Source organism: Ascidiella aspersa, chromosome 3 (genome assembly GCF_963924565.1).
Source record: "Ascidiella aspersa chromosome 3, kaAscAspe10.2, whole genome shotgun sequence".
Lineage (NCBI taxonomy): Eukaryota > Metazoa > Chordata > Ascidiacea > Phlebobranchia > Ascidiidae > Ascidiella > Ascidiella aspersa.
Genome location: NC_139449.1, coordinates 18267121 through 18285409, shown reverse-complemented (window position 1 = coordinate 18285409; position 18289 = coordinate 18267121). Strand labels below are relative to the sequence as shown.

The 18289-nt window shown below is 39.6% G+C and overlaps 1 protein-coding gene across 1 annotated transcript in view; it reads left to right on the top strand.

The window, feature by feature from the left end:
* Positions 1 to 18289, top strand: part of LOC146160531 (hydrocephalus-inducing protein homolog) — a 55632-nt gene that overhangs the window by 31330 nt on the left and 6013 nt on the right. The window contains exons 53-85 of the mRNA XM_083385850.1: positions 83 to 242; positions 467 to 625; positions 983 to 1195; positions 1978 to 2177; positions 2692 to 2794; positions 2912 to 3040; positions 3448 to 3573; positions 3921 to 4032; positions 4304 to 4470; positions 5222 to 5392; positions 5782 to 5892; positions 6176 to 6349; positions 6946 to 7155; positions 7768 to 7933; positions 8115 to 8284; positions 8833 to 9118; positions 9312 to 9424; positions 9574 to 9666; positions 9973 to 10133; positions 10442 to 10570; positions 11144 to 11314; positions 11772 to 11996; positions 12203 to 12341; positions 12737 to 12902; positions 13240 to 13387; positions 13625 to 13832; positions 14360 to 14620; positions 15378 to 15547; positions 16113 to 16311; positions 16435 to 16704; positions 17035 to 17204; positions 17409 to 17463; positions 17786 to 17950. Coding sequence (XP_083241976.1) covers positions 83 to 242; positions 467 to 625; positions 983 to 1195; positions 1978 to 2177; positions 2692 to 2794; positions 2912 to 3040; positions 3448 to 3573; positions 3921 to 4032; positions 4304 to 4470; positions 5222 to 5392; positions 5782 to 5892; positions 6176 to 6349; positions 6946 to 7155; positions 7768 to 7933; positions 8115 to 8284; positions 8833 to 9118; positions 9312 to 9424; positions 9574 to 9666; positions 9973 to 10133; positions 10442 to 10570; positions 11144 to 11314; positions 11772 to 11996; positions 12203 to 12341; positions 12737 to 12902; positions 13240 to 13387; positions 13625 to 13832; positions 14360 to 14620; positions 15378 to 15547; positions 16113 to 16311; positions 16435 to 16704; positions 17035 to 17204; positions 17409 to 17463; positions 17786 to 17950 — 5500 coding nt within the window. The remainder of the gene's footprint in view (positions 1 to 82; positions 243 to 466; positions 626 to 982; positions 1196 to 1977; positions 2178 to 2691; positions 2795 to 2911; positions 3041 to 3447; positions 3574 to 3920; positions 4033 to 4303; positions 4471 to 5221; positions 5393 to 5781; positions 5893 to 6175; positions 6350 to 6945; positions 7156 to 7767; positions 7934 to 8114; positions 8285 to 8832; positions 9119 to 9311; positions 9425 to 9573; positions 9667 to 9972; positions 10134 to 10441; positions 10571 to 11143; positions 11315 to 11771; positions 11997 to 12202; positions 12342 to 12736; positions 12903 to 13239; positions 13388 to 13624; positions 13833 to 14359; positions 14621 to 15377; positions 15548 to 16112; positions 16312 to 16434; positions 16705 to 17034; positions 17205 to 17408; positions 17464 to 17785; positions 17951 to 18289) is intronic.

Sequence of the window (18289 nt, the reverse complement as noted above, 5' to 3'; positions counted from 1 at the left end):
CTTGTTGTTGTAGCTGAAACAAGGGCGAACTGAAACGTCACTATGTTTGGGGCGACCTGAAACGTTAAATTTGTTGTTTCAGGTACAAGGAAGGAAGATACCCAGAAAATATGGAGCGCCTAAACGTGATGAACACTTCGCCAATAAGCGGCAGTATAAGCTTTTGCTTCCAACACGACAGCAACGCTACAACCTTCCTTCTTGACCCTCCTAACATGAACCTCGAGCCCAATGAAACTAAGGTTCGTCCTGCTCCCCGCATATATTTGTGTGCTAAAAAGAGTTATACACAGTTTCTCACCAAGCTGTCCTGCCGCTGAAACATAAACATCGCATATGTCGAAAATAAAATTTATTAGGGTTTTACCTAAATATTACCTCTTCAATTTTGCATTACGTTGAATAAATAACGTTTGAACTTTAAACAACCTAAAATTTATTTTAAATGCCGGAACACTATTTCCAGGTACTTTCGATCTGGGCTTACCCGAAAACTGCTGGCCGCTTCGTGGACACGATCGTGTGTTGCGTTAGGGAAAACCCCGAACCCATCTGCTTCAACCTGGCTTGCCACGGTGTGAGACCCGAAGTCGAACTGGACAGAAGACATCTGCACTTTGACAAGGTATGTTAATCATAATGACATTGCCATGTTGCAGTCAATTAATTTTATAGAAAGTTTTATCTTTGTATAACTATTCAAAACCTCATCATGAAACTTTATTTGCATATATATTAGCTTTTTGCTGGCTACCTTAATGTCCCTTATCATGCTCTTTTCGTTTTAGTAGTTTGATCTGTTGTAAATATTTGCGGCAAACCTTTTAACCGTCTTTCAAGCCTAATCGTAAACTATGTTTATTTCAGTGTTTACCCATGCAAAAATATTGCCGTAAAAAAATAAGCTTTTTCGTCTCGGGAAACGCACAAAAATGTGTTGAGGTAATGCCTGAACCTATAACTAACCGCCTTGCTTTGCCAGGTCTTACTGCACCGCAAGGACACCCGCACTCTGTACCTGCGCAACAGCAACATGCTGCCCGTGGCATGGAAGGTGGCCGGCATGGAGAACATGGGCGACGACTTCTCGCTCAACCAGGACAACGGCGTGATCGAGTCGCGCTGCGAGTTCGCGCTGCAGCTTCACTTTAGGGCCACCAAGGCCATGAACCTGAAGAAAACCATCCGGCTCGAGGTTTGTTATGGTCAAACAAAGCTGGTCGATCTGTCTTAATTCGACGAAACACGATTTTTTTTAGTTTAGACAAACCCATACACTGGTTAGACCAGCAGTTCCCAAACTGGGGTCCGTACAGCAGTTTCAAAAGGTCCGCAAGGAGAATTAGAAGTTTTTCAACATAAGGCTTTAGCCAGTATTTTTAAACATTAGTTTATGTTTTAAATATTATCTGTCATCATTATTGTCTTTAGTTGTGGTTTATTATTCGATCATATAGCGTCTTTTATGATGTCTCTTGTGAGCTCTAGCCTACTACCTGCTATCAGCGAATCTTTCGCATTAGTTAAAAAGTTGTTACGTTAGAAAGAATCGTGACTGCACTAGTGTACAGGTACTACAAGAAACAAGGGTCAACTGACCCCTTTGTAGGGCCGTGAAATTAAAAAATATTTGCAACGGGTCCACCAGCCAAAATTTTCAGAAAAATTTGGGAACTGTTGGGTTAGACACAAAATGTTTCTCAAAATAAGCCAAACAAAAACCAACGTAAGGTTTCATAAACTATGTAGTTGTTAACCATAGGATATCAAAGTAATAGAGTCAAATCTAATAAATTACAATAATGCGTCTTTGGAACATAATACAGTTGTGAAAACAACGTTTACACCCTAAATAACCCTCATTATCCTGGTTATAAAATTTAAGGTAAAATAAACGAGGTCTTACGTTAGAAAAACGCAACGTCTCGATATATAATGAAGCACCGAATGGACGTGTGATCACGAGTGTTGTGTCAGGTGTCGGACGTGGACAACATTATGGGATTGGTGCAGACTGAGAACATCCAGGTGACAGCCGAGGCTTACGACGTGGCCCTGGACATGAGCTTTCCCAAGGGGGCGGACGGAGGTCTGGACTTCGGCACCATTCGAGTCATGGACGAGTCCAAGCAAACTTGCTCGCTCAAAAACAAGGGAAAATACGAAATCGGCTTCAAGTATGCAATTAACGTTTCCTGTGTATTGCTTAAGATTGCCATATCTCATTCACATGTTGTTGTTTTCTTCGGTACAAGCAAAACTGTTTTGAAAAACACTTTTTTCATCAATTTATTTTACAATGTAATTTATTTCGCAATTATAAAGGGTTTTTCTGACACAAAATTTGTTATTATGTGCCGATATTTCCCTACTCTTCTTCAGACCAATAAACTTGGAGCTTAACAGAGGTATAGAAATACAACTAAAAAATGTAAACAGTGTAAAAAAGGCTGCAAAACGAGGTAAAAAAATAAAAAATAAACGTCTCCGCCTAATAATAAAACAGCAATAGTATTTTTATTATTTTGGACTCGGAAATACTGTAGTAACCTAAAGTTATCTTGCATTTATATGTTTCAGTCCAACGATACTATAGGTGCACTTTAAAAAATATTTTTTCTTTAAACACATATTGCAAACTAGAATAATTATTTTCTTTTAATGACAGTGTTTTACACTTTTTTTACCCAGTTTCAGTTTCGAGCGGCAAGTCCCAGGTTGCCCTCCAGTTGACGAATTGTTTTGTGTTTTGCCGCAAAAGGGAACGCTTATTCCAAACGACCGACCTACGCAGGTAGGTTGCAGAGTCCTATCTTATTTCCCAACAGCGAATGTTTAACTCAACTAAACATTTGTGCTTTTTCTCGTTTCACTGTATGTTTATGTTAAGTGAGTAAACCTTTTGTCACAGGTTCAAGTGATCTTCAGGTCACGTGTCGAGGTCGCGATCCGGGACATCCCCTTGTTGAAGTGCCAAGTGATCGAACCGAACATCGGAGACGGCAGGGAAGTGATCGCGTCCATTCCTATCAAAATATCGGTGAGTGTACTCCTCACAGTTGTTTTTTAACCTATATTGTTCGCTTATAAAAAGTTTGGACCAGATATATGAAATCCATAAAATGCTTATATCAGCCCAATTACGCAAAACGGACTGATAAATTTTTTTTTGTTTTTTTCTTTTGAGATGTCAACCGTCAACCTATTTTATATCGAAAACTGACATTTTTGTTTACACAAATGTCGAAAGGAATATCAATTTGTTTTTTAAGAATGACTAGATTTTAATAAAAAAAATATGAAACGGCACTGAATAAACGTTAAATTAAATTGAACTCCAAAACTAACTAGACGTTTCAACCGAACAGCGTAAATCAATCACTATGCAGGTCATTCAGAGTCAATGATTTGCAATTCACCTAACCATTGTTAAACCTTTTTTGCCAGGTTCGCAGTTTGTTCAGCAAGTATGCCATCTTTCCCAGCACCGACATCAACTTCGGTCCGATGGTGCTTAACTCCAAGAAAACGAGAACTTTTACCGTTGAAAACAAGGGCGAATTTGATTTCAAGGTATCGTATGACAGTTGTTTCCTCCTTCCGTATCAATGTGTCGTAATACGTAAATGGATTTCAATACCTTGGTGATTGCCATTGGTGCCACACCGTATGAACAGAGTCTAAATGTAACATTTTGGCTATCTACCGCTGATTATAGGCGTCGCATAGCGCTGAAAGTCTATCAAAACGTAGCGATGTGTAAATGGGTGTCAATGCCTTAGTGATTGCCATTGGTGCCACACTGTACGAACAGAGAAATATATCAAATATCAAATTTTGACCACCGCTGCTTACAGGCGTCGCGTAGCGCTACATAAAAGTTTTTTTTTAACTCGTGCTCACACGGTTCCACGTTTCAGTACACGGTGACAAAGATGATCCGCGAGGCACCGGCAGTCCGTCCACGTCCGATGGTGCTCGGTGGCAAGAGGGCAAAGTCACGCGACGGATCCAGCTCGAGCAGATCAGTTGGTGGGTGTCTGTTGTACTTTTTTGTTGTATCTTGTTTATTTATTTTAGTAACCTGCGAATCTCATAGTTTCTTCCTCGATTGCAAAAACGATTCTGTGGATAAAACGTTAATATATTTCATATAAATAAAACCAGCTCAAAAAATATTCAGTTAAGTAAGAAAATAATGCAAAATTGGATAATGAAAATGTATCTTACAAATCTTTTCTTAAAAAGAGAAAAGCGTAAGCTCATTTTTATGATTTATACTGAAAGTTTTATTTGTTGGCAGCCCGAGGAGGGCGTGCTGCTTCCATACGCCAAGAAATGGGCAACAACCAGACTCGACTGCTGGTCGGATCCTTCACCGTCTACCCAGGTTTCGGTACCATATTGCCTGGTGGGGTGCAGAACATCACTGTCGACAGCGTCGCCGAAAACAGCGGCAAATCTGAAGAGGTAAGACGAAATAATAAGATTCACTTAAAAAACTCGTGGCGGAAGGCGTGTCGTACAGCGTTTTTTCTACTTGAAACTTGTATTCTTGTATTCTATATACAGGTTTGCCAGTAAAAGTCCAAGTTTTTTTAAAAACCTTCTTTTTTTAATTTATTTTATGTTCAGCTGAAGTTTTGTGCTTTAAAAGCGCCGTTGAAAACAATTAAAAACTGTTTTTTAATGGTGTCGACCATGGCGTTGCCCAGTTGTATATATATAATTGTTTGTGTTCCAATTATATTAAAAAAATTGTCGAGCCATCCAATTTAAGGTCTTTAAAAACCTACATTTTTTTAAGTCTTTAAATGCCATTGAGTTTTTTTGCATAAAATTTGTGGCAACCCTGTATATACGATAGCTAAACAATTGCTTCGGAGTTAACTTGTAGCTCGCTGTTCATAAGCAGCCAAAAAGACAATGTAAATAATCGCCATATTTGCGAAAATATGTTTTAACGTCTTGTTAAAAAAAGATCCCCTATAAGTAAAAAAAAAACGTTGTATTTCATATTTCGAAATCGTAAAAGTAACGTTCAAACCAATCAATATGAATTCTCTTTTACGAATAGAAAATAGTTTTAGTTTTGCTTGGTCACACGATTTTTAGAATTAGCGAAGCAATTTAACAATCAATCAAAGCAACTCTAACCTTGGTATAGCCGCCAAACCAACCTCGCAGGTGTTGCAACACGCAGTATTTCTTTTAAACGCAGTTCCTCTCGATTGACATCAGCGACCGCGACCCACACGACAACGCGTCAGGCATTTCTTACCGTTTGCTGGCCGAAGGTTGCGTGCCAAGCATTAACACAACCGACATAGCTTCCATCTTTGAAGAGCACCGCATCTGTAAGAGCCTCAATGTCTACGTACAAAACAAAGAGGTAGGGATTATATTTTTTGCACCCGATTCTGCACTTTATATATTTTATACTGCTTGTTTCTAAACTCATCCAAAATTCCATAACTTCGGTTAATTCGTAAGCATTCCATAACTTCGGATATTTGTAAGCATGCTCCAGTTTGGCAAAGGGTAATCATAAGTGCGCCGAAAAACAAGTTTTGTTAAATTCGGCTGCCCAAATTATAGGGAATCTAATTTTAAGTATCATGGTATCGTTGTTACATGTCACAGCAATATTTTATTTTCCAATAGTTACTGTCTAAATACCAAAAGCGCGATGTTGTATTCGCCTGATACAGTATAATTGAAAATTGCGTGGGCAATTCAAATCGTATAACCTCTTAGTTAAACTTTCTTTCCTGTCTGCAGATGATGGAAGGGTGCGGAGTTTATGGCGAGGAGGAAAACCGATTCATGTTCAGCAACGTCATCGTCGGAAGGAAATCTTTTGCGCGCTTCAAGATTTCAAACGTCAACAAGGTGAGAAGGAGACTACTTATGAGCAAACAAACACTTTACGAGTTGATAAAACTGAACCCTTTTTGCGTTGTTCTACCTCTTCAATAGCTTTGATCCTAATAAATTGTTAACCTTTGTTGTTATTTGATACTATCTATTTTACAATTGACAAATCCTAACCAGCTTACTCTTGTTTTATCGTTTCAAGTTTTTTTGATGATTAAAACCTATTAAGCAAACTTAAGTTCACGATTGCTTAAGGTTTGCAGCCTAACAATGCACAAAAGCTATTTTCGCATCCCAGGTACCGGTTGATGTGGCGATCACGGTGAAGCCAGTGTCAAACAAGGTCGCAGCCAGGATCCACGACATTTTCGAGGTTGAGCTTTCAAAGACCCAGATCCAGCCCCACCACTTCGTGTACGCCACCGTGTCCTTCTGCCCACCCGCCATTAACAACTACACATGCTACTTCGAGGTAAGACCCGTGTACACTACAGCTGCACTGAACTGAGCAAAGCGTAATTCGCATTTAAATTTCTATTGTTTTCGAACTGAGATTTATCAGTTTTATAACATAGGTGAACTGACCACTATACTTTCCTATAGAACGACGATGTTTTGTGATGTCATTCTCTACAGTTTTAGAGCCTAAACTACTGCTTCAATAAATAGTTTTCGTTTTCATTATAAATGATTTCCCAGGATACAACCATACAATATAATCTGAACAAAACATGGTTGTCTATAACAGTGGTTCTTAAACCTTTTTAGACACGCCCCCTTTTACAATTTTAACAAAACTCGGGCCCGACCTTGTTTTAAAATCAAAATAAATAAAATAAAGCAGAACAGTAAATTTATTTCTAGGTAAGTTGCATTAATGCGAATGATGTAACTGTTTTTTGGATACCAAATGTTTAATTCGTGGATTAGTACCAGGGAAATATTACTTCGCCTTGATGTTTAGTCACTCATAATTCATACAGAGTTTGTCAATTTCTCGCGCCCCCAGTTTAATAACCACTGGTCTATAAAATGGCTTCTCTATCATCGGACTGTTTTGCTTGTCAGGCCACAGTGGACGGGATCGCCACCGCCGCCAAGGGCAAGAACCTCTACTTTGAAGTCTGCGGCGAAGGCAACCTCCCCAGGGTCACGGTGACGCGCCCCGTGGTGCGCAACAAAACCGGCGATCGACTTTTTATCTTCCAACGCCTCTTGTTGGGAAGGTCGGAGACTCAGACACTGGCACTCAAGAACGACGGCGCGTTTGTGTGCAAGGTATAGGTCTTCATTTTACTCTATTCTCTGATTATATAATTATTATTAGTTCCCAATGAAAACCTGTAAATTATTTCACGAAATCGTATCAGGCAATTAAATTTTATTTGAATTGTTAGAATTTCGTTTTGGCTTTTTAAATACAGTGTTCGAAAATAAGATACTGTATTTATTTCTTTAAGTATGCTACTTCAGTGCTCTTCAACCTTATATGGCTTGGTGAACCGTTAACGTTGTTGTGACGAACTCATGCACCCTGTTCCTTAAAAGGTACACTGGGGTAAAAAGCGATATGAACACGCTATCGGCGACAGTTTGATTATGGCTGCATACTGCTTGCGAGTAGGCCTACTATTGCATGTCGTAAAACAGCATTCAAACAAACTTAAGAAAATGGGAAAAGAGACTATTTAATGACTGTTTTGTCATTAGAAATGTTAAATATTTCATTAAAAGTTTTTGATAAACCTTTGTATACCTTTTCGTACTTGTGCACCCCATGCATATGTTGGGGCACCCTGGGGTGCATCGTGCACATCGGTTGAAGAGCACTGTGCTACATAACTTAAATAGCAAACCACATATTTTTCTAAACGATGGTATATTTCCCAGGTGAACATCATGGTGGAGCAACAAATTCCACAGAGCGATGTGGAAGATTTAGATGTTGTGGATGACACCGTCAAGTTTTCGCCGTTCGCGCCCGATTTTGCCTATTCAATATCACCAAGTCCTGGCACCAACATCGTCGGACCCGTGGCTTTACCTGGAAAACCAAGTAAGTTGAGTAAAATAGGGTTTGCTATGGTTTAAGTACGATTGATATTGTCAACTTTTCTGATTATTTTTGTTTTATATTTTGTTCTCAAAACATTATCAAGCATTTGAAAAACATGTTTACTGGTTTCACTACGCTAGTCGTTTATCACACTTTGCCATGACCTGACACTTTTTTCCAGATCGCATTCCCTTCACGGCAAGCCTGATCCTTGACCCCGACGAGGAGGCGACCTTTGACGTGACCTTTACTCCGGGGTCTTCCCGCATCTTCAACGGCCAGATGCGCATCACGGTTGTGGACAATCAGTTTGAGGAGCACCGGGTGCAACTTTACGGCGAAGGATTCAAGGTGGCTGTGTAGTCAGTCTCTAACGTTGTCCGATTAGATTTCTTCAGGCGAACTATTTTTTTCCAATTGTGTAGAAATTCTGCGGTTCCCAAAACTTTTGTGAAACAATTGTCTGGTGGCCCCGTTGCAATTATGCTGATAACTCGCGGCCCAATAAAAATTCAAGGGTCAGTTGACCCATGTTTTTTTGTAGTATGCACTAGTGCAGTCACGATTCTTTCTAATGTAACAACTTTCTAACTAATGCGACGGTTCGCTGATAGCAGGTAGTACAGCATAATATAAGCTTTATGATGTCACAAGAGACATCATAAAACACGCTATATAATCGAATAATAAAGCAAAGACAATAATGAAGACATATAATGTTTAAAACATTCGCTAAAGCCTAGGGTTGCAAAAAGACTATAATTCTCATGACGGACCCTCTGAAACTGCTGTACGGACCCCAGTTGGTCCGCGGACCCCAGTTTGGGAACCGCAGGTGAAGAATCTCAATACCAAAATCCAAATCACAAAAAAAACTAACTTGTTCTGTGATTTGTTAGGACGAGGTGACCATCGACAACCTTTACTCGTCCGGAGACATGGCCAACCTGGCTGAAGGCGGAGTGCTTGACACTGACCTCCTGACAGCCCAACTCACCCTCGACCAATCAGCAGGCGGGTCAGGGGTCAGAGGAGAAACGATAATGTTCGGCGATTGTGACGTAGGCACAAGCAAGGATCGAACTTTTATGCTATCCAACCACTCGGAGAGCGACACCGTACGGTACAATTGGGGTGATCATCCGAACGTGAAGTTTTCCCCATCGTTGGGACATTTACACCCTGGTGAGTGATCGCATGCGAAAGACCAAGTAACACTTGTATAACCAGATTTAAATTTGCGGTCATATCTTTTTATTATACGTAGCAGAGAATTACCCCGAAGAATTTGTGTAAATTGTTTTTTTATTTCATTGTATGGATAAATACAATAACTTAAGGCTAATACATTCAATATTAGATATGTATTCCCTCACAGGTTGTTCGAGAGATATAACTGTGACCCTAAAGTGTGACGCACCGATCGATATGGACAAGGAGGTCATTAATTGCTCGCTCGTCAAAATCACATTTACGCAACCCATCGACCAGGTGTGTATATAACAATTACTTTTCTAACTAGCGCTAATGTTTCATTCGCCATTGTATCACCATAAGCGTTTCCATCTGTAAAAGAGCCGTTTGACGTTTTTATCGTTTCAGTCAGAAAAACGTTATATAATATACAAAATTTGTTTTAGGTGGGCGATTGGGACGACCGCATGCGAACGGTCAAGTGGGTCGATGTGGTTTCTGCCGAGCCGAAAAAGCAAGGAAGATCACCCAAAAAGAAGGTGAGGCTTGTATACGTTTTAGGGTGGCAAATCTGTTTGTATAACTTACTGTAAAGTTAACCGGATAGTGATATGTATTACTAACACCTTGTTTTCTATATGTTTACTCATATTAAACTTATTTGATAACTAGTTAACTACTGTACAGAATGTGTTATGGAGGAACATAAACATATTAGTGACTGATAAAAAAGTGAACTATGAACTTTTAAAAGCCAGGCGAGGATGTTCGCCTAGCATTCGATAAATTCAACTCGAGTTTAATTTCAGTTCTAGTTTTCATAAGTCCCCATTTGTGTGACGTAGGTCGTGGAGACGGAACGTGAACCCGAACACGCGACGATAGAGGACAGCTCAAGGTCATTGGACGTGCGGATATCCGCCACGGTTGACTACGCCAAGGTCACGTGCGAAACATCCGTTCTGCATTTTAAGGACACGCTAATGTTCCAAAGCCGCGTATACGAGTAAGATTTGTTTAAGCAACTTGTGTTATTTACACCAAGCATACCTACTCTTACAATTCGGTTATCTGTTTTGTATTTATCTATTTATATTATATATTATCTATATCTATTTATAACACACTTTTCTCCATAAAAAGTATATCAGTTAAATGACATTCCTTAGGAACTAAGCAATTTCACAATACGCTATGTAAATAAACTTGACATTTCTTATGTCGCGATAATCGCACAGCAACTGTTTGTTGGTCTGTTGTTCGTTGACTGTTGCCCAACTTATCGTTTTATTATTTACCTTTTTTATTCAATAGACTAACGTTGGAGAACAGCAGTAATGTGTCGATGCGTTATAACTGGAAGGTTGTTATGGAAGCCCTGTCAGTACCTGGGACCATTGGAAGCACAGAGATGGACGAAAGTCCGTCGCTCGTCTCAGCACGGTGCAGTATATTTGGACTTTTACGAAGATTTAGTGAATTTTCTCTAAAAAATTATACTTTGTTGGTATCAGTTTGGCTCGAAGTTATCGTTTTTTTTTAGTTTTCTATTAAGGAACGTTTCAAAGCTGAAAGTGGATGTCGACTCAAGTCTTTATCAGTTAACAGTCAATAAACACAATGATGGTTACAACAACTTAGTTTCTTAATTCGAATGAATTAATACACAAAGTTACCAACACTAATAAAAATTAACACAGCATAAATATAAAACTTAACTTACTCTGCAACAAAAGTAGATGTTAACAGAAACACGGTCACGTCTGAAATGAAATACGAAGGAGTCGCGTTTCTGCTCGAGGCAAAGCGCGCCTTTAGGACCAGTGTTTAATAAAATAAAACACTAAAAGGTTAACAAAGGCCTCTGGATTTCTGATGTCACATTGAGATTACATTTGTTTTCATCTTATCTTTTTTATCTGTAGCAAGCACTTTTTCAAACTCTTCAACATACTGCATATCATGGAAAATTCAATCGTTGCGCACTCAGTTTCTTGATTATTTTGCACTCTATAGGAGCGTTGGCGTAGACTCTTCTCAGCCGTCGTTTATCCCAGAGGATGAAAACCACATGCCTTTCTCCATCAGCCCATGTGAGGGCAGAATTGCCGGCGATGGAAAGCAAACTTTCGTGGTCCGCTTCTCGCCTCACGAGGTCAACGAATTCCAAGCGAGGTTGTTGTGCAAGTAAGTTATGATACTATTACGGTTTAGCAAAACTTGTATACGAAGTTGTTAAATGTAAGCAACTGACGATGCAGAACTGACGATGCTATTTGCGTAACTATATAATATTTTGCTCTTGTTGAATAAAGTTGCTTTGGATCTTTTTTACAACTTTGTGGTTTTGCTTGGGTCTTACGATATGGAAAAAATATCGACAACTAGAAATGTCGGAGCAGGCTTAGATTCCGATATTAACAAAAAAATAATAATAATTTTATTATTTCATCATACTGTATAAAAGTTATAGAACCGTTAACGTTTCTCTAAAAATCCTACTATCCTTTACCGATTTTGTTTTTCTTTTGTCTTATTAGGCTTTGCATCACAATTTTAGCCATGTGCCATCTTTTTTCCGTCGTTTTTTTGTGTGCACAATAAGGAGATTATTTAATAATAATATTACCTGGTATTTCGGTAGCGTGCCAAATCTTGAGCTGGGTGAACAAGGACCAGTCATCAAACTGCGAGGCAGGAGCCTGATGCCCTATTGCCACTTCGACCTCGAGGACTCGGACTACTTGACCAGCTCTCGCCGACAAGCTGACCTGCCTGGGCCAGGTGGGGCCGCCCCCGGAACCACCCTTGACCCCAACACGCGCGTCATCGAATTCAACTCGATCGGAGTGAACGTCAAGAATTTCGTGTGAGTCTTGACTAGTATTTGTCTGCGTTGGCACCCTCTTAGTTTTTATCGTCCAACTATAATGGAGCGGAATTGATTATTATTGGCAGTTGTAAAAGTTTAAGAAGGTCTAATGTTTGGTTGTGTGTGGTTAACTGGTTTTTTTTAGTTATAGGAAGCAACTTATTTACCTAACAAAAATTAGTTAGTACTATACGTGTTTTTAGAAAATTCTGGATCATGAATCCAACGGCCAAAAGCTACTCGTTCCAGTGGATTTGCGATGACGTCACGGACGCGAGGGTTTCGCCAAACTTCACTTGTCACGTGACCGAAGGGCAGCTGATGAGCGGAAAGAAACTGGAGGTAACAAAAACATTTAATCTACTCAAGTCTTTGTGATTAAACAAAAATATGAGCGTCACACATTAATATCATACATATAAAATAAAAATGGTCACACAGTAATACATACATAGCTCCTCTAGTAATTATGTTTGTTTCGGCGACCTATTCAAGTTGCCTTCCTCAGGGTGAGTACCCCCTACGCTCATAGTATAACTTATGGCGAAACAAATATAATATAATTGCCAGAGGAGCTATTTTTTAAATATAATGCTCGGTAACAACATTTTATATACCATGTCGCTCTGTAAATAGTTAATGAATATTGTTTAAAGTTTTACAATGGTGTAACTTAAGAGATGCAATTTTATTGTTAGCTATTTAAAACACTTAAAACATTCATTGCTATTGTCCAGATGTCGTTCGAGTTCGTTCCGCGCACTCTCGACATTTGCGAGTCGTTCTGGAGGTTCGTGATCCTGGAGCAGAACATCAGCATCCCGTTCCTCCTGGTCGGACACTCCCGGGAGCCTCAAGTCTCCCTCACCATCTCACAAGTCAACTTTAAGGCACTGCTTGTTGGTGAGATGTGGATGCCAATCTTGTAGCTTTGGGGCATAATGTGGTTGAAGGTTTTAGTTTGACGTAGTGGGGATATTGAAGCCCATACAGAAGACGGTAACATTTATTTTTTTCAACCTTCACCCATTACGATTTAAAGTTTATTGTCAGTCATTCTAAAAAACTGAGATGATTCGAAACGTAAAAAAAATGTTACCCACTTTTATACGGTTTTCAGTTGTTATTTTGTAGGGTGTTTTTACTGAACCTAATTTTCAAGCGATAAGATCAGTTCAATCAATGATGAACCATTCTATACATTTTTTTTCTGTAATTACTTTTTTTTATCTTACTAAAGGTCGCTCGGCGAGAGAAACGGTGTACATCGTCAACGATGAGTCGGTGGGATTCAACTTTCGGGTCGTAGAGGAATCTTGCCATTCGGAAGCTTACTCTTCCAGCCTGGAGATCGCTCCAATGCAAGGGTTTCTGCCGGCCAAGTCAAAGTAAGTAATGAAAAGGCCAATCTTGACTTAAATCATACAAAAGTGTTTGTCCAATTACGGAATCGTGATGCTTAATTAGAAAACATATAATGCAGCTTAATTAGAAAACATATAGGTAAACTCACAAAAAAGTTGAAAAAAACGCTTTAAGTTTTTAAAGATTTGATTATAAACATGTACTTCAAGTGTGTTTAATTCAGTTCAATGAATCATCTTCGTTTTCCTACTTTCCCCAAGGATTGGCCTCCAGGTGTCGTACGCGGTCAAGAAAGCAGGCGAGGCCAACTTCAACGCGGAGGTTGTGGTTGGACGAAAGACGCGGAACCTGGCGCTTAACGTGAAGGCCTGCGGCCACATGATGTCGGCGCAACTGCTGTGCGAGAATTCGCAGGGATCCAACGTCGAGCTGTCGCCGGTCGGCCTCAACGCTATCAACCTTGGCGAGGTTAACTTTCTTTTACTGGCTGCGTTTTACTATAGTGTGATGGACATGGCATTGGCAAAACGTTGTTCTGGTTCGACTAACTGTTTTGGAAAATTAGTGATTATGTGCCAACTTATATTTTTGAAAAACGCTCTCTGACAAAAAATATGCGAAACTCACTATCACTTAATTATAAATTTAAATTATATGCGTATCATTATATATTTAGGTACACTGTGTAGTGTGTAGAAATATAAAAAATGCGTTCCACCTTTTATAAGTGAGGTTGCATATATTTCAGTCACATTACCTGATGATGATACAAGAGTGTACCGAAACGTCAATATCAAAATGATGTCGATTTACTCGAACTGTTTGTGTTTCGGTTTAAAATTCGTTATAAATCCATCTATTTTTTATTTGATGCTTTACGGTAAAGCAGCTCAAAAAATTGTTTCCATACCTTGCGATATTTATATTCCATTAAGTCATTCACATCGGTGCAGAAAACTTTCCTTGTTACGCTGAAAACGTTGTCGGTGTTCCAGGTTGAGTTGCACGAAAAGTCTGTACGTCAACTGAACGTGGTGAACACTTGCAAGCACACGTTCACCTACACGTGGTCAGTACGACAGGGCGGCAAGGAAATCACTTCCACCAAGGACTCTGCTGGAGGCAAAAAGAAGAGGGCGGTCGTCTTGGTTACTCCGGCGGAGGGTCAGGTAGTGGCGGGTTCCCGCAAGAAATGTCTTCTCGTTTTCCAGCCCAGCAAACTCGGTGCTATTCCGGTCACCGAGCTTATGCTAAAAGTAAGTTGGTGTCCTGTAAATGTAGTGTTGTGAGAATAGCCCCCATAATACATGGGTGGGGACATGATTAATCGATTATATATAGGTCTTTAGCTGGGGTTCATAAACTAGGGTCTATGGAACCTTGGGGGCCGTGAACTAATTTTTTGGGGTCCATAAAGGCCAAATTAAAATATTAGTGTATATTTAAGAAGTATATCATCATTAATCAATTATTCAGAGTACAAATTTAATTAAAAATAAGTTTTAGCACTGAATGTATTTGACTCCATTTTACTTAAATCGTCAGCATATTTCTGAATTTGTGTTGTGATTGAAATTTGTGAAAAAATAATCATATTTATGAAGTCTATTTAATTGTGACGTCAATTTATGACGTAATTTAAAAAAAAAATTGTCTATCGTGGTCCACGCAAAGCAAAAGGAAATATTTGGGGGTCCGGTAAAAAAAGTTCCAGAACCCCTGGTTCATAGGATTTTAGGCAGAACATTTCCAACGTCTTTAGTTACTTCTAGCCTACTGTATTTTTTCCTATTTATTGCATTTGTAGTTTATAATAGGTATCTGAAAATACTTGCAGCACAGAATGCTTTAAATTACTCGTTTAATAAGTTAGTTTGCTAAAAACAACCGAAACCAGCCTTTTCCTAAACAATTTCAACAAACAACTTAGTCCCAGGGCTATTACGAAATCAAGCCTGGATACCATCGTTAACGAAATTTAAAACACTACTAATTCAAGTTTTTTGGCCACAGGTAAGCAACGGACCAACTTATTTGTGCCACGTCAGTGGCAGCGGGATCAGTCCCGGTTTGGAGTTCTCGTTTGACAAGCACAACTTCGGTGCATGCTTTATCTACAAGGCCGGGATGCCTGTCAACGCCACAACTCTTTCCATCTTCAACAAGGACAGCAAGGAAATTAGGTGAAGTAATAATATTCTTCCACAAAACAGAGTATGCTCTAATGCAGTGATTTGAACAAGTCATTTTAAAATGTCCCAGTATGGTCATTTGAAAATTACTTAAGTCCAAGTTAATTTTTTTGCAAATATATAAGTCCCAGTCTAAGTTGACCAAGCCAAGTCGTAGTCAAGTCATTATAAGAGCAAGTCAACTTCAAGTCGTGTAATTGACATAAAAAAACGTTAAACTATTAATATTGGTAAACTCGTCCCCGATTATGAGCAACAATTCAACTCAAAAATAACATAAATGCATTATACAGCAATATTATTGCTTTGCAAAAATAATATATTTTAATGAAAAGCTCTTGTAATCCCTAGAATTTTGACAAGTTGACTAAAGTCCAACTCAAGTCATTTAAAAACAGTGACAACCAATGACTTAATTCATTACAACACTATGGTCTAGTAATAGAGTCTTGGAGACAAGTGTTTTATTTGTGAAGAGAGCCTACAGGTTTAGCTTTAACCTGTCGCTTTCCGTAGATAAAACAAACGACAAAAATAACTTTTTGCGTGTTTGCAGCGTGGAGTGCTTGTACCAAAACAACAGTCACCTTGAAGTGATCTTTGAAGCGACTGTGATAGCGCCTGGCTCAATCACAGCGGCGACCTTCACGTTTTTCCCGCGAGAGGCAGTCAAGTACAAGGAGACAGTCACTTTCCAGATCAACGGTCTCTCCACTTACAACGTGCAAATCACGGGCGAAGGAACCCAGCTCCGGGTAGGTTTTGTAAACTATTTGATTTGTGATAGTAGATTGTACTTAAATCGTTTATATTTTGAGTACAATCTTGTACGTTTGAAAATCATTTCTGCGTACATTATAACAATGTCCCAAACTTAGGTTGAAGTGGCCAACCCGAAACAGAAATTGGTCAAGTTTGGAGCGATGCGCGTTGGCCAGGCTTCCAAACACCTGGTTCCGATTATTAACCGAAGTCCCACCCCTATTACACTCACACTCTCGGTTACACCGGTCAGCCAACCCCTGCAGTGTAACACTGTGCTGAGGGTAACTCCAAGTGACCCGGTGACCCTTGCGCCTAGGGGAGGTACCAGGGACGTCGAGGTGTTTTTCTGCCCCAAGTCAAGGGTCCCACAATTCACGGAAGAGGTAAAACGTAGGGATTTCTCGTCATTGTCTGTGGTAAACTGTATAATTAATAAAAGCTAGAGTCTGAGTTTATATTTCTAGAAGCTATTAAAATTCAGGGCTCTGTGCGTATAGCAATCAAAAGTAAGTACAGCGCAACATTGGTAATGATCATCGCTTGAAATTGCGAATCCGAAAAGGGTGTAAAGTAGTTAAAAGGAAACGGGAATGTCAAATTTGTTTACTTTCTGTTTTCTTTGTTATAAAGTGCGTTTAATTAAGGCACCAATATCATCTTTTAAAGAATTGCCTAGACATCTAAGCCAAGGGATCATTTACTTTGCACGCCAGATAATGATGGAGTGCGCCGGAATGTCGGAACCGCTCTTCATTGTGAGCGGCAGTTGCCAGGGCATCGAGGTGTCGCTCGACCAGGACTCGATCCCTTTCGGTGCCGTGGTGCAGCGGAGTCAGAGCGAACGTCGCTTCATGATGCAGAACCTAGGCGATATCGGAGCAGGGTAAGTTGTGCCACTGTTTGCGAATCGGATTTACGTTGAACAACAGTCATCCGTCGATTTGATCAGGATATCGACGCTGTATGAGACCTACTCTCGTGCGTATAAAAATCAAACCTTTGCATTTATAGCTGAACGTTTTATTAGCAACCTTGCTTAATGTCATATTGCATTAATAGTGCTTTCATATTTCGGTTACTTTTACAGGTTCCGATGGGAAGGCGAGAAATTCAAACCAGACTTTTCAATTTCACCATTACACGTAGGTTATAGTTTTTTTCTTTGCTCTTTCGATGTATGTTTTTTTTCTCAACTAATGAGTAGAGTAACAAACTTACCTACAATGAATTGCCTATGTGTTCAATGGCTGTAGTTGCGCATGGGCGAATGTTTTGTGATGTTACTTAAGGGTACATTAAACAGCACCTAAATATTCACAGTAAATGTTGACAGTCAAAAGACTGTCAAAAGACTGTTGTTTGTTTGTTAGACGCCATTATTAAATAGGACATCACCAGACATTGTACGCCACTGCTTATAATATTGTATCCAATATTTTATCACATAATCCGTTTCACTTGCAGGGTTACATCAGTCCCGGTATGGAAGTTCCCTTCACTGTGACCTTTCACCCCAAAGAGTTGTGCCAGGACGTGCGCTATGACGCCCTCAAGTGTCATATAGAGGGCGGAAAACCGCTTAAGCTGACGTTGACTGGCATGTGCGTGAGCGTTCCCCCTTCAAAGGAGGCAAGTACTCGCCAAAAATCTTTAATTCTGGTTTATAATCCTAAATATACCTTTTTAATACAATTATACTAGCAATCACTGTCGCCTTTGTTAAGATTTTGGGATCTTGAGGTGGTGCAATCAAAAATTTAGGAAAGGGTGTAACCAGGTCTTGTACAAGTCCCGGCCAGGGCATTTACGGTAAGGCTTTCGATGTTTAAGGTCCGTATACATCTCATCATGGGTTAGGTCCCCCGAGAGATCGGTATCCGAACTGATGGCCCTCATTAAGGCCGATACTTCCATAGTCACATGTCGTGATAAGTCAGGGTTCAATGGCTTGAAGTTCTCATTTCTTCC